We start from the raw sequence: 15960 nt of genomic DNA on the forward strand, positions 1-15960 counted from the left end.
AAACTAAAATCAGTCAGTTTCATCCTTTTCCCATTGCTAGAAGGTAAAAGGAAAAAAAAAAAAAAAAAAAAAAAAAAATGGAAAAAGAAGAAAAAAGAAAAGGAAATAAAGACAGACATCAGAGGCACCTTATACAGGAAAAAAGTCTTAGAACAAAGCTATACAGGAAAAGTATGATTTAGCAATGACACAAAGAAATAAGTAACAAAAGAAAATCATTATACACTAGAGAAAAGTGAATTACAGTATCCCATTAAAATTGCTTTTGGAAGGTAAAATATAATTATGCTATATGAATTTATCTAGGGATTCGTTTTCTTGCAGCAAAAGCCATGAGATTTTTAAGCACATTGTGAAAAACAGGTATTTCTTTGGACTGTTCATAAACAACATATTGACAGATTGTCCAGATAAAATACCAGTAAACTGGTGGGTGTCCCTTGTTCCAACACGAACAATGAAAACTGTAAGCAACAGCAGGAGGAAGGCTGGTTTTTAAGTACGTGATGGTTTCTATCATGAAAATTCCATTAATATAATTCTATTATATTAATTCAGAAATTACAAGGAAGAATCTCACACTTACCATTTAAAATTACCTAATTACTAGTGTGAAATTTATAACTGTTCAATATTGCTCGAGTACTTTGAATTCCTTTCTAAAACAACAAATTTAAAAATTCAATAGAATTTACAAAGAAAATTACCTAAAGTCTAATTTAGGTGGGATGTGATGGCCCTAGTTTTTGGATGACTGCCATAGGTTCCCAAGTCGTCATCTCAGAAAACCAGAACTCTAAAAAACGTTAAAAATTCTCTCAATCTGCTGAAGGAAACTCTCCATAACAACCAAATCACTAGATTCCCTCTGACCTGGTTAGTAAAATTCCTGATTTCAGGAATTGATTTCAAGTCATAAATAGTCCAGGAACAAGTGGAAATATGGTAGTGCCCTTGGATTCGATTAAATGCAAAATCAGCCTGCACAACTGAGTCAGGGGCCTGGGCCGCCAGAAAATGGCTGTTCCTCTTTCTGCTTAAAAAAGAGAAGCTGGAAGCAATTGCACTGCAGAAGGGCTTCCCTCCTGGGCTAACCTACGGGCCAGTCCTTTGTCAGAGATGTTCCCAGTGGCCTGATAGCACGATTCAATTGCTCGTCGGTCAGACTTCCCTAAAAATGGCGTATTTTGCTGCCCTGACAGTCTTAATTGCCAAAAAATAACATTATTGCCCTAATGCATAGCTTAGCACTACTGAGTACTTGAAAGGTCCACTACCAGTGGTGTAAAAGGCGCTGCACTAAGAGAAATTAAAACTTGTAGTTCATTGTTTAACAACTGCCAGAGTATCAGAGGATACTGAAGAGTGACATGAAGTATCAGATACTGAAAAACCATGAAGAGTGACATGAAGAGAGCTATGAATGAACTGGTACGAAAATGAATTATACCCAAACAGCTACTGCAAGACTTAAAGTATTCTTAAAAATACCCTATTTTCCTCTCAATAGCGTTTGACTTGTATTTTATGTTGAAGACAAAGGTATAAGTGAAGCATTCACTTTGTCTGGTGATTGCACCAAGTATTCCCAATATTCTCTTCCCCACCATATTAAGGGCTCCTTGAATAGCATATATATAGGATGTAGCAGGATCACAGTGCAGGTTAGAAGGGTAGCTTTCACAGTTCAAAACTAAAAGGATTTCACAGATTAATATAAAGCCATATTGTCTACAGAGTTCCATGTAATTGCTTTACTTATGACACAGAAATCTAATTCTGTTTCCATGTAATTTAACAGATTTATGGAAAGCCAGATGTTAGCAATTATAGAAACTAACATTATTCATATTCTCAATAGTACAGACCTGTTCACACTGCACAAAGCCAACTTAATCTGTTATACATATCCAAAGGGGAAGAACACCTTATTTACGTACTGCTACTGCTGTTCTCCGTTTAGCACACATAAAAGGGATGCTCCCGTTAGGAGCAGCCCAAACTGGTAAATGGGACTTCCTGACAAAGAAACCAATCAAGCAAAACTGAGTAACATAGCATGAACATAAACTCCTAATTGCTACTCAGTTTGCTCATTTTTTTCATTCTTTACGCAAATGATGGTTTCTTATTATTTTATGGCATTTATTATTTAAAAGTTTTAGTCATTAATCAAATATAAAAGGCTTGGACACTGCACTCATTTCCAGCTGAACTTTTAATAGAGCTAATTTTCTGAGAACATCCCTTTGGCAGTTTTTTCTTGTCGCTGATTGCATTTCTAAAAGTCAGAACAAACAGCCAGCGTTCCCAGTAACTTGAGGAAAAGAAGTTATAAGCGTAACATGTTTTTGTCCCTTTCACTCTTTCAGGCTCAAACCAGATTGGGGGGTGGGGAAGGAAAAAAACCCAGACAAGTTATCTCATATCGTTAGCTCAAGAAAGTATTTCGGTTTAATGGAGATCAAATGGACTTGCTCATATTGAGATGAGATCAGCATGTAGGTGGCTACACAAAACATGGAAGAAAGTACCCATATTTAGTGTGAAATTTCTCTTAACTACAGGAATCAATGTGTCTACTTTGGTGTTGAAGAATTAGCCTAGTTTAAAATTCTGAACATGTCCAAAACAATCTTCTAATGAATATGAAAATTGTATGATAAGACTCTTGCATATAGATTATTTTTATATTATTCAAATCCTTGCTCAGCTCAAATTCCACAGGCCCCCCTCAGGTTTCGTTTGCTTTTCCACAACTGCTCTCAGAGATGCGGGCCCCAAGCTGGAACATTCAATGATGGGCAAAGCAAAACTGTACACAAATCTGATTTCCTATTATAACAACACTAGGTAGGAAGAAGATGTAATATTCATTTATAAATCAGGCAACTTTTAAGAACAATGGCCAAGTACATATGTGAAATAGCAAGGAGACTCCATAGTCTTTCTGTATGTTTAACACAAGAACAAGATGTCTGTGTGGACTTTTGGGGGGATTAGTTCTTTCATGCATCCTGTCAACCTGTGAAAGCAATCTCATTTTCACACCTGGAATAGGACTTTGCAATCTTATCCATTATATTGAGATAATCTGTGGCATAAACTACTCATTAACGCAAGTAAAAGTGGCAGAGCTTTACTTCGCTGCTCCACACAGTTCCTTTTCAAGGAAAAGTGGGGATAGAGTGGAAATGACCATAATCAGACACTTGCTTGTAATGCTAGCCTTATGGTATTTTCTATCAACAACACACAGCCAGCAGCAAAGCGACTGTTGCTGAGACATGCCACCTCAAACATTGCACAGGACTATCATAAAACTGATCAAGATCTTCACTCTTCAAACACTCCCAATCTGTGCTTCTTTTAAACAAATGTATGGCAACAAGTACCTAATCATATGTGTTTTAGCCGCAATGCAACTAGTCACATTTTGCGGATGGGAAAAGAAAGAAAACAAACCATCCAAGACATGCTCATTTCCCACTATACTCTCAAAGTACATAAAGATAGCTTGGTAACGTGGGCAGACAAGAAATCAGAATCAAAATGGAACAGAATAATCCCCTGAGATGCAATTTCCTTTTCCATCCTTTTTGGCTGTAATGAGAAGTAATTTGCCTCAGATATTATGAGAGGTCCCACGGCCACTGTATTTGAATGGGGTAGAAGACAAGCATGACTGTACATATCAACACAAGTTCATTAACTTGGTTTCACTGAAATTTTAAACCAATCCCTAGCTACTTCATTTCTTAGTTTTCAAGGCTATTCAGGTTTTAATGGTATGACTTTTCTATAGCACCTTAATAAATGTGTGCAAGCCAGTCGTGCAGTGTGGTGCTCTGTAATATCACGATAAGCTGTTGCAGAAGAAAGAACCCTGCTAATGTGCTAATTTTAACTGTTATGGTACATTAAACCATTACAGTATAATGTTAACGTGAAAAATGTATGCTGGGCTCCCAAACCAATGTATGTACAAGTTAACTAAACACTGTTTTGACATATCATTTTTCACAGGCAACTTGTCACTTAATGTATTCACCTTCTTTCTAACTCAAAGAAAGTGATTTGGACTCATCTTTGAAAAAAAAATTAAAATCACTAAACAGGTTCATTTTTAGTTAGAAAATATTTTATGACAGTACTTTTATTCTATAGAGACATAATGGCATTAAAGAACATTGCATAGTAAATCAGATTCTGAATACAGGAATTATTAATGCTTTCTAGAAATACAGAAATGACTAAACACAATTACCTTGAAGACATGTAACAAAACTTTCTCTCAGAATACAAGAATCAGAATTTACTAAATGGAAAGTAAGCAAGATAATTTTTATTTTGCAGGATAAAATCCACAGACAGAGACTGATATTATAAGCTTTAAGAAATTCTATGAGCAGAACAGAAGAAAGTTGTAAAACGGCAGGTTCTAGAGTTGGTCTTGGATACTCTGTACCATACACAAACCTTTCTGTCTAAGTACCACTTCCCTAACAATAGATAGAAAAGCAATTCTCAGGCATTTTCAAAGGATGGGTCTAGCTTCTTGTTTGACAGAGAAAGGGGGCAAAATAAACAAAGAACAAACCCCCTTTTCTCTTACTTTCTAATCTAGGTAACATCAACACTGCAGCATACTATGGAGTATATGAAAGCTTCAGGAATTGATTTCAAACCCATTCAGACTTGACCCTCAAGCATTGCTGCACCCAACTTTTGTGGGAGCCTAACATGTGTGGAGTTTTCTCTCACAAGCTGCTAACTCCTACCTTTTTCCAGCTTTCACTTCCCCACAGCTACCCTAACCCTGCAGTGAGGTCTAGCTATGCAACCTTTCAGGATGAAATACATGGTGAATCCTGTGGGTTTTTGGTAGGAGGAGGATCCGTGTTAAGCTTCCCTACAAACTTTGCACTGATTCTTAAAGAAAATAAAAAAATCAACAACTGACAGGGACTGCTGCCTTGGTTGTTCTTCCTTCTGTGCTTGCAAGTCACAATGTAGAGACCCAGAAACACGAAACGTCATGAAAAAAATGGAATCAGGAACTCTGCACTCCAGGGTCTGAACAGCTCTCTACAGACCGGAAGCATCTCACTTAAAGAGAGATGGAGATTAGAAAGTATAATTTAATTTGCTTTTATTTTTCTGTTGTAGATAGGAGCGAGCTTTGTGGACGTTATTAACTTCCCAGAATACAGCATTTCTTTGCCAGTTTTTCCCTTCTTTTGGTTCTGATAATCTTAAAGGTTATCACTGAAAATTCAGTGGTGAGGGTTTATTTAATGATTACCTTATGAAGTAGCAGTATTTGGCAACAGGTACTTAGTGCAGGGAAAAAACAATGTATGCCAGTTGCTTCAATATGGTATCAGTAGATAGTAGTTAATACTGGGGTATGTATCATATGACAACTCATACTTCTCTCTAAAGTATTTTTGTTTGTTTACCTTAAAGTATAGCAAAGCTCCTATTAAAAAAAGGAAAAAAAAACAACCTAGCAACTATAGCCTACATGTTTTAATTGCCAAGCAAACTTTGGTAGCCACTTAGTATAGCAATTGTCCTTTGTCTGCAAGTAGTATTCTTAATAACATATTGTGCAAGGCCAGTGCGTCATAAAAACGCTACTGCTGGAAATTAAACTACGTTCTCTTAATTTGAGCCTGCTCACCATCACCTTATGAAGCTGACATCTTGGATGTCCACGGAAATATATCCCCTTTTCAAAGCTGCCTTCGGTTGATATTTTGAGCAATAAAAGAATTTTCCCAAGCTTGAAGGGGCCTGGCTAAATCATACACCCTTATTGCCCGAGCTCTGGTGCAGTATGATGACGTTCCCTGCCACATCCATTGATTTACACATTTGTCCCTTGCCAGGTGACAAACTCACCTGTTTTCTCATAGTCAATGAGAATAAAGCTTTTAGAAGCACTGAGGTATCACAACGCTTCTCAAATAGATGTTATTTTTTAAAATGTTCTGCAAGCACTGCAGAGACACCGCAAGCAATGACTCAGCTCCAAGACCACCTACATGTAAATGGAGGGAAAGGGGGTTAACCAATAGATACACAAATGCATCCAGCAAAAGCAACCGGCTGCCTGGGCTTTGGGCAATCTGTCAGAGCTGAGTGCTCCCTCCCACTGCCTTATGATTTGTAGATGTTATCATTATTATTATTTTGTGGGGGAGAGTTTAATCTGTTTTTACTTGTGTTCTTAGCCTATTAATTGGTCTCCAAGTTTTGTCCTTCACAGACGAAGAAGAAACGTTTCAAAACATACTGAAGGGCAGTGGCCCAAAGCCACCTCAGGTACACACTAGGATTTTAGTATACGGTCTGTAAAATATGCCAGGAAAAAACGCTGTTGCAAAGCTGATGAACCCTCTTACCTGAAATAGAGGGAATGACTCTGGCCCTGACTCTAAATATTCCACCATGCAAACAAGCTCTGTAACGTGATCAAAGTCAGTGTTCAAGAAACTGAGTTTTAGCTAGAATGTGTAGTGTTATCGATCTGTCATTTCAACCAATTCTTAGCTGCACTTTGAAATAAACATCACAGTTCAAAATTTCTTTGTCAGTATGGGTTAGTGGAATCTTTCAATTAATTTTTAATTGGTTAACCAGTATAATGAAATAAAATAAACTGGTTTGTTCTCTTCCTCACTGGTACCCTGCAGCAGATGGTTCAGAAAAGCTATTTAGTTAAAATAACCCCACTATTTCACATTCTGTTTACAACTTGCATATGGCAAGATGAGCCCCTCACCTTACAACCTTCCAGCATGCTGCGCAGGTCAAAATGAGGGCAGTTTGTTTTCACGAAAACTCATCCTTTCAGTCTCCACAGAATACAGAACGTTTTGGGCTCCTTTTTGCTGTGAGGGAGCCAAGTGCCCTGCCTTTTAATAGCGATGCAATGCAGCAATACGGACTTTTTCAGCAACCGAGCCTAGCTGTGGGCCATTCGAAACCACAGTCTTGCCTATGCACCTGTCTTCTCCTGAGACCAGCCTGAGCCTTAGATCTTCTTCGTCCCAAAACAGCTACGTAAGGTCAGCCTGGCAAGGGATGGGGTTCCCCCTGCAAGCAGTACAGGTAGGCATCAGGACTGCTACAAATGCCCCACATCCCCAGTTGCCTCGAGGCTTTTTGAAGGTTTTGTCACGTTGCTCTGACTTCTCAGAAAGCAAGTATTTTCAACATTGCTCTGTCATTCCTTTCACAGTATTTAAAGAAACCAGAGGAGAACTCTTAACATTTGGGAATCTGTTTAGAAATACATGACTGTCACGTGGTGTTTTATTTATTAAGTCACGAAATGCTGTAAAATTTGCCTTTTTTTTTTTCTTTTTTTTTTTAACCACAGCCACCGCAATGAAGTTCACTGCTGTGATTTTATTGAGCTCCCCGTCAGCTTGGGACAATATGTAAAAAGCTAATGTAGCTGGACAATCTACAAAATATCAGTTTTGAAAATAATTATTGTTCCTCTGCATTTTTAAATCACGATGCTATCTTATCCCAAGGACTTCTAATAGCCAAAATTTGTAAAAGATCTTAGAAAGAGCCCTTTGCACCTATGGACATAATAAAGGAAATTTACAGTGTTAAAAAAAAAAAAAGTCTTTTACAGAAGAAGCAGAAAAGCTTTTATAGAAAATTCATAGAACTGAGTAGAGATGAAATAACTGAAATTCCAAAGAAAGGACATAGAACTATGAGAAGTTGATCTGTATCTCTACAGAAGTTAAAATGGGATCCTTTCTAAATAGTTTTAAACTCATCTGATAAAACATCATATAGAAATTGTGTACAGGGCTTCTGAGGATAAGTAAAGAGATGGAAAAATCGTAAGGCAGAGGTAAGCCACAATTACCACCTTCACTATGATTTTATTACTGCTTACTTGCTGTAGTGGCATACAAAGTCTTACAGCTGAGTCGAGGGCACCCAGATTGCAAGAACCAGCATTAAATCCTCATGGAGCCTCATCCTTTGTCCTCCCATAGAAACAACCGACAAACTCCTCTGCACCCTCTAAAAATTCCTCTCCATTCATGCTCTTAGGGCTTTATCCTGCAAATATGGTGCATACAGTGATTGATGCTGTTCACATAATTCTAAAAATAAAATTATGAAGATGCCAAACAATGCAAAACAAACAAATGAAAGCAACACAGACATACCCCAAATGTGTTCTCATATTGCTCTGCTGAAATTTGAAAATGGAAAACCAACTCTTCCCCTTTTGTGGCCTATTATGCTCCCCAGAAAGCCTACTTTTACTTCAGGTTTTACAGCAACTTACTATGATAAATGGCAAGGCGCAGTAAGCCACACTTTGGCTCTCTGACTGCCTCCCTGCTGTAATAACCATTCAAAAATGTGACACGTCTTGAACTAGCACCCACGCTACGTGACTGGGGATGCTGACAAACACAGACACGCTTGCTTGCATTCTCATTTTAGCCTTAAACACAGTAACTGCTCAGGACAGTGTCTCAATAGTCACTTTATAACACCATGCAGAAGGAGGAAAAAAAGCACTATGCTGATCATTGCTTACCAACACAGGACTCCCCGGAAAGAGAATAGCTTCCATTGTCATGGAAACCGCTTCTGCACTCACAGTGGTACCACCCTGGGAGGTTAACACAGCGTGAATGGTTGTGACACTCAATGATGCCCTCTGCACACTCATCAATATCTGCCTCAGAGAAAAACACAAGCCAGCCAGGAAATTAATTTCCTTTGACACCAATGCTTTGTTGTTTTTTTTTTTTTTAAATGTTGTTGGGGTTTTTTGTTTGTTTGTTTTTTGTTTTTTAAAAATCTTCCTTTAATAGATGGATCAAGGTTTATTACGGTTCCAAACAACAGACACTTAAAACATGACTCACATAACAACAATAAAAAAGAACAATAACACATCATGGAATTTGATACATACAAGACATTTGTTTACACCATGATTTGTTTAAAATGCAAAGCAAACATGCGGATTTTTTTGTTATTTGTTTGGGTTTTTTAACTCAGAAGTTACATTTGTCTGTGCAATATAAAGCATTGCAGAGCAGGTTCTCCACAGAAAAGGCAGTTTCAGCGATATCCCTGCTTTACAAACTGCATGTCCCAGGACACCTTGGAAAGAAAAAGCATTTTCTTCAGGATTTGTGTTTCTAGGGTTCAGCTGTGATATTGGCAGCTATCTGGCACTTAGGGTGCTCAGAGCACTTTGCAAACAACAGTTAATCTCGTTTGTTTATATGATCAAAATAAATACCTACTATATATGTAACCGTGTGTGACAAACAGAAAAAGCAGTCCATGTTTCAGCTGCAATAAAACATTTAGCTGGAAAAGAGCGAGGCAAATGACAGCAAGTCTGTAGCAATGGAAAGGTACAGCAAGATGAATACCCTGCTGAGTTTCAAGAAATGTGCTGTTTTTATAAAGGAGTTTTTAAAATTTCTGTAACATGGTTAATAGAGACCTTGTAATTGCTAGTAACCTTGGTTAATCGCGGCTGGCACCTGGCTGCTTCTCCCCTTTGAGCATTTTTCAGTACATTTTGTAGGGTTGTAATTAAAATTAGAAAATTAATTATATGTTAACCTTGCAGTAATTTAAGAAGCTATTATATTTTCATTCCTCTGTTTAGCTCAAGCTTTTTTTTTTTTTTTAAATCTTGGACAGTTTTCAGCTGGGTACCTTATCAATTAAAATTAACCTCAAATTATTCACAAATATTAGCCATTTTCACCCACTGAGTTTTTTTTCTTGGCAATCAGCACATTTAAAATATGCATAAAGTTGTGTACACCAAACACAAATTTGGGGAAAACAGGTTTTGAAACTGCATTTAGTTCTGCAAGCAAAGTACAAATGTCTCATGATTCTGATGCAAGACTGAGTTAAGGTTATTAAGTAACCACAGAGTGTAGCTTTTATCTCAATTTACAAAGTACATACACCAATATGGTTCCATGGACTGCAGTGGAGTCACGTTGATGTACGTTGAAATCGATTTGAATGAAGTATCCTTCAATACAATTCCATTTTCTTACATCTTACAAGCAATACCATAGAAAAGTTCAATTTTTCCTCATTTAAGTAACAATATTTATTCTTGTTGAAATATGGCTGAGAAACCTAAACAAATGCCTTTTTCCAGTTTTGCGTTCACCCTCGCTCAAGAAAGAAGCAAGCTATCTACATAACAGGGTTATAACCAGTATTTATTTCTAGCTTTATTCAGCTTCCATCTAACAATAAAGTCTATTTTTTAATGCTTTAAAATCTGTCACTGCTGCCACCTTTTCTGTACTTTTTATTTTGTAGAAGCTAATTTTAGTGTTAAAACACTGCACAAATCTAGCTGTCCATCAACGATGAGTGCTGCTTGCAAATTCAGACACTTTCAATTCATTACAGCAAATGGAATTTATAACCATGATCTTTTCACATGTCATGGCTGATGGAACAAGTTTAATCCTATTTGGAAACTGAATGACTTTGCTATTGCAGGTCAATTGCAAATGAATCCTTCTTGCTTTCTTCTCTCCTAGTGTTGAATCAAGAGTGATCCTGTTTAAAGCCTGCTTCCTCGGGTCAGTCCTGTACTGGACCTCTCTCCATTCAATTTTACATTTTTAATTTACAAAATCAATAGAGTTTTCCTAAAGTTAATTTCTAAACTTGAGCCCTTTTGAAAGTGTATTTGATTTAGGCTCATGGTATAGGATACTAATTGACTGGTAGATTACTTTTCAGAAAGCCTGTCTGCCAGGATACCAAAACTAAGCAGCTGTTTATTTAATGGAAGAAGAGGAGCATCAGTGTGAGAGTCTCTCTAGATTATGTCAGTAATGCATACAACTATTTCAAGACTAGATGACTTTATTGTGGCAGTACCATACGTGTCTATAGCTTTTGTCCACTGACGTTTAAGGGAGACACAAACCAATTTCTTAAACCAGCAGAGCTGGGAAAACGGGACTCTCTTTCAGTTGTATAGGTTCTTCCTTTACTTCCTTGACCTCCTTAAACCAGTGGAGTTACACCAGCACTGCCCTACCTATGTCAGGAACAGAGTGCAAGGGAAAAGGAGGTGCTGTGCGGGCTGCTTTGGGAAAATCTGCTACGAAAAACACCATTGATGCAGAAGGAACTAGTAAAAAAATCCTTCAAGCTCTGCTCCCTACCACTACCTCCCCTCTCCCAGAACCATTTCCAGCTTACGGGAGGTGCCCTGCTCCTCTCCTTTTCAGGTTAAACTCAGCACTCCTCCTCGCTCCTCAGCCCAACTGTCTCCTGCACGTGTGTGCGTATGTGCGTGCTGGAGACGGGCTGGGCTGATGGTGCGGGGAGGGGAATGGGGAAGCAACCCCTCCCATGCTTCTGCAGCAAGTTAGCATTCCTTCGGCAACACGTCATTAGCAGCACCACGTAATACAATATGCATGAAGAGTGGTATAAACAGGGAAAACCATTAGCGGCTTCTCCATTTGTCTAATACATTGCAGTTTCTTATTTGCATGCTTAAAATGATGTACATAAAGAGCAAAAGGGGAGAAAATATGATTAGGTCTGTAAGCTTCTCCTGTGGTCTCGTGCATTATCTGTGGCAGATGTATAAACGTATCTCTGCAGGTATAGGAAAATATTATGGATTTGTTTTAGAAATTCAGAATAATTTAAGATGCTCGTAATACCAAGAGGGAACTGCAAACAACAGCTTTATAAAATGGTGTATCATTTACCGTGACATTACTTAGTTCACCTAATAGATCATTTCCATCTGGACATATGATGGCTTTTGAAAACACCTTTTTGAGGACTTTTTCTGCATAGGAAGATGTTGCTGTACAGAACGGCCAGTTCAGGGAATTAGAATCCATCCACCTTTCTTCATCTTTGCTTTTCCATCTTTAAATCCTAGCACTATATTTGCATACTCACCTCAGGATGAGAATCTTTCTATCAAAGCCTGGTTTGGGGTTTTGCTATAGAATTTGAGCTATACATGCACTATTTTTTTTTGTGTGTGTTTGTTTTCTTGTGTGCAGATGCTTACCAGAATGTGCTATATATACTTTCTTCATAAAGTTATGTTAAACTGAAATGAAAGTGTATACCTCTGACCCAAGAGTGAAAACAGTACAAAAGTTATAACCATTCTTCAAAGGAGCACAGAAAAACCCGATCAGAAATTCTGTAATGACACAGGCCAGAGGAAACAACGGGTGGACATTTTTTGGCTGTGTTCCCATACTTGAGGTCTTGCCTGCCCTCAATGCTCCTGGCAGCAGAGCGAGCACATGGCTCTCGGGGCTCCAGGCTCTGCCTTCTGAAGCATCCCGCCATGGATGGAGGAGCCCGAGTCTTCACATGCACACCTTCACCTTGCCATCCCACACGGCTAAGCCATACTCACGGAAGTCAGTGAAAACACATTCACCGACTCACAAATTTGTATGGGCTTTCTGTATATCTGCATTAATAGCTAGATAGTCTAAAACAGAGTGCTTGTGAGAAACGGCCAATTTAGTATTTCCTTGGGAACTGAAAATTTCCCATAACCTTAATTTGCTTCTGTAGTCTTCAGCTAAATATCTGCACAACCTTTGCGTTAAGTGTAATATTTTTCATTTCTAGCTGCAATTCAACATAAGACATCGCTGCTCTTACCCCCGTGGAACTATTTTTACCATTTTTTCATTCAAGCCTTCTTACAGTGTTCATAGAACAGGAGATCTTGTACAGACCGTTCTATTGCCTACTTTTACTCCACTTGGTTATTTAACTGTCATTACTACAGTATTGTTAATGGTTCTGGCAACACTCCACTATAATGGCTTTGCAAAAGCTCAAAAATGGCACATTTTTGTCTTGTAGAAGAAAGGCACTAGTTGGTTTTGAATACGCTCTTGCAGGATGTTAATCCTGTCCTTTAAGGACAGGTCTGTAATTTTTACTTTTACCATCCCAGCTTCTTGCATTATTCATAAAGGTATTTATGCAGACAAGATAAATAGGATAATTTACCTCAAAATAAAACACAATGGCTTCAGAACCCAGTCAAAAAGTAAAATTAAAATAATTCAATCTTTTCTAATGCCTCATCACATTTAAGTCACTGTGTGATAATACTGAAAGGAAAACTGTTCAGTGTCATGAAATAGCTAGCAATCTACAGTTTGAATGAGACAGAAGAGTTTTATTATAAAAGCGTCTGTTCATCAAACTCTTTCTGTGCTCTTTTTCATGCAAAAAATTTAAGATCCTTATCTTTACCGCTCTGTTGATCGGGAGACCTAAAAGCAGGAAAAGCATGTACTAACAAGAAAGGATCACACAGGTCTCAAGCTTCCTGAATTACAGTCGCACCCTGACAGTTAACTCCAGAGCATTACAGCTTTGTTTTCCACCTTAGAGCATTTTTCTTCAACATAAAAACACCAGAAAAATTCACCCAGTCAACTGAGGCATAAATTCTATGTAAAATACAGCCTCTTCTCATCTCCTACTCTGGCATGAGCCTCACTTCCAGGAGACAGAGATAGCAAGAAAGGGATGTCACTGACAGCACTATGCAAACAGCTTCCCCGCTGTAAAGGAGTCATTCGACTACTTCAAATAAAACCTGAAAGCAAAGACAACTACTTTGGATGAGCAGAGATGAAAAATTCTCTCTCTCAAAAAAAAATCTCCCACCTGCCTACCTTTATGCCAAATTCAGTTGATGTAAGCAAATAATAATTCTACTGTTTTACATAAACTTACATAAAGGCTGAATTTTATCCTTTATTATTAACTCTTATATTGGCTATACTATTAAATCTCTACATTGGCTTTGACAGTTTGCTACAGTTATCAAGAAGGGCCTGCACTTATTTTTAAACATATGCAATACAAAGCAGAAATACATCGACAACGGCCACCCTTGAAGTCTGCTAGATTTTCCCAGTGCAAAGTAGAAGAGGCTACAACACTCCGACCTTGTCACAGGTTTACAACCCAGCGTGCCTGGAATACCAACGATACAGCAACGATACAGCAATTTAGCTATTAAACAAATGGTAACTTAGAAGAACACAGATAACTGTATAATTTAGTGACATTTGAATAATGACTCATGGCTGTCACTCAATCTCATGAGGCCAGTTCATTTTTAAGACTACAGAGATACTGAAAATCAGAAAGGACAGGAAAGACATCTGTCTGAGCCCTATCTACTGACATTTTTAATCATCAATTTCTTGTCTCATAGCTTTAAGTCTCTCAGGTAACACCGATTCCCCCTCTCTCTGACTGAAGCCAGTAGCAGGCTTTGGAATAGTTGCTCAGGAAATTTTTCCTTGACATTTAGCCTCTTTTTTAATTGCTTTCATTTTAACTCATTAGGAGATTTTTGGCAAACAACCAGCACCAAATAACATATTTCTCTCTCCTCAGCAGTCACGACTGTTTTCACAGACTGATTTTAATTGCATTGTATTTATATTGGCCGTTGCAGTTCCTTCTCAGGCAGGAATAGTTTCGCCTGAATAAATGGTACAGGCTTTGGTCCATTTTTCTATTTTGAGGGCACAGCAGTAAACATAAAACTTTAAATTTCTTGAAATAGTGAATACAACTCAAATTCATGAATAATCAAACCCATGCAACAGTTTAATGGTACTAAATGGCTTTCAGGGATGAAAGGTGTGCCCACCATTCATTAAAGAACAGCTGTAAAATGCTGTATTGTATAATTCTGGATTGGTGTTATCAAGACTTTTAATCATCTGAAACTCGTGCAAATTTAGAATGAAGAGTTTAACAATAATAAATGGAATTAAATTGGTATCAGAATAATAACACAGACTAGTTGTCCCAGGATTTTTAAGATTAATTCTTTTAATGTATAACATCTAATTTACTGAAGTTCATTTCTAATACACACTCCAAGATGATGTCTCTACCAGTTTAGTGCATGTCTCTCACACCCTCAGATTCGTCTATTTCTATGCTAAATATGCAGCATATTTGGAGCATGCAACCTAAAGGTCCTGGATAGTCCAAATAAATGTCACTTCACAGTACTGGAGCTGAAACAAGAGGTTTTTATTCTCATATTTAAAGATTGCTGGGTGACGTAGGAAATAAGAATTGCAGCCAGACTGCTCAGTGGAAAGCATAGCAGCAATATACTAGGCAGGGTGGAGAACTATTTCATATTTAGTATTGCATTTGAGTTTGTTGCAAACAGGATTTTAATTATCACTCTACAAGCCAGAAATAGACTGACTTCACAATTAGTAGGTTAAGTTTCAAACTGAGGCAGAGACTTTCTGTCAAATTTGAGGCCTGTGGTCAATGTCTTTCAAATTACATCATCCTGAAAACAGCAGGGCTATTAGCCCAATGTTTATTGTATTTGGGCTCTTCCCATGTCTTGTAAGGATACTGCCATCATGCTTGATGTAGAATCATAGAATCATTAAGGTTGGAAGAGACCTCTAAGATCATCGAGTCCAACCGTCAATCCAACACCACCATGCCCACTAAACCATGTCCCTAAGCGCCTCATCTACACGTCTTTTAAATACCTCCAGGGATGGTCACTCAACCACTTCCCTGGGCAGCCTCTTCCAATGTTTAACCACTCTTTCAGTAAAGAAATTTTTCCTCACGTCCAATCTAAACCCTCCCCTGGCGCAACTTGAGGCCATTTCCTCTCGTCCTATCGCTGACGATAGCTGGCTTGGAGGGAGGTGCGAGGAACACATAGTTCAAAAGAGCCTGCTTGCAAACTCCAAGCATTGCTGGACTGATGCCTCACAACTTCAGGACAAAAGTTTAGCTCACTGCCTACTAGCACCTCGTACCTGCTGGCAGTATCCCACAGTTCTCCAGGAATGCTCCTCTCATACTCTCATGACATCACGCTCT

At 38.2% G+C, this 15960-nt stretch overlaps 1 protein-coding gene across 1 annotated transcript in view; it reads right to left on the minus strand.

The window, feature by feature from the left end:
- The window catches only part of NELL1 (NEL-like 1 (chicken)), a 299349-nt gene that overhangs the window by 10024 nt on the left and 273365 nt on the right, over positions 1 to 15960 (minus strand). The window contains exon 16 of the mRNA XM_009334530.1: positions 8591 to 8731. Coding sequence (XP_009332805.1) covers positions 8591 to 8731 — 141 coding nt within the window. The remainder of the gene's footprint in view (positions 1 to 8590; positions 8732 to 15960) is intronic.

The sequence above is a fragment of the Pygoscelis adeliae genome, unplaced genomic scaffold (genome assembly GCF_000699105.1).
Source record: "Pygoscelis adeliae isolate BGI_AS28 unplaced genomic scaffold, ASM69910v1 Scaffold171, whole genome shotgun sequence".
NCBI classification, from domain to species: domain Eukaryota; kingdom Metazoa; phylum Chordata; class Aves; order Sphenisciformes; family Spheniscidae; genus Pygoscelis; species Pygoscelis adeliae.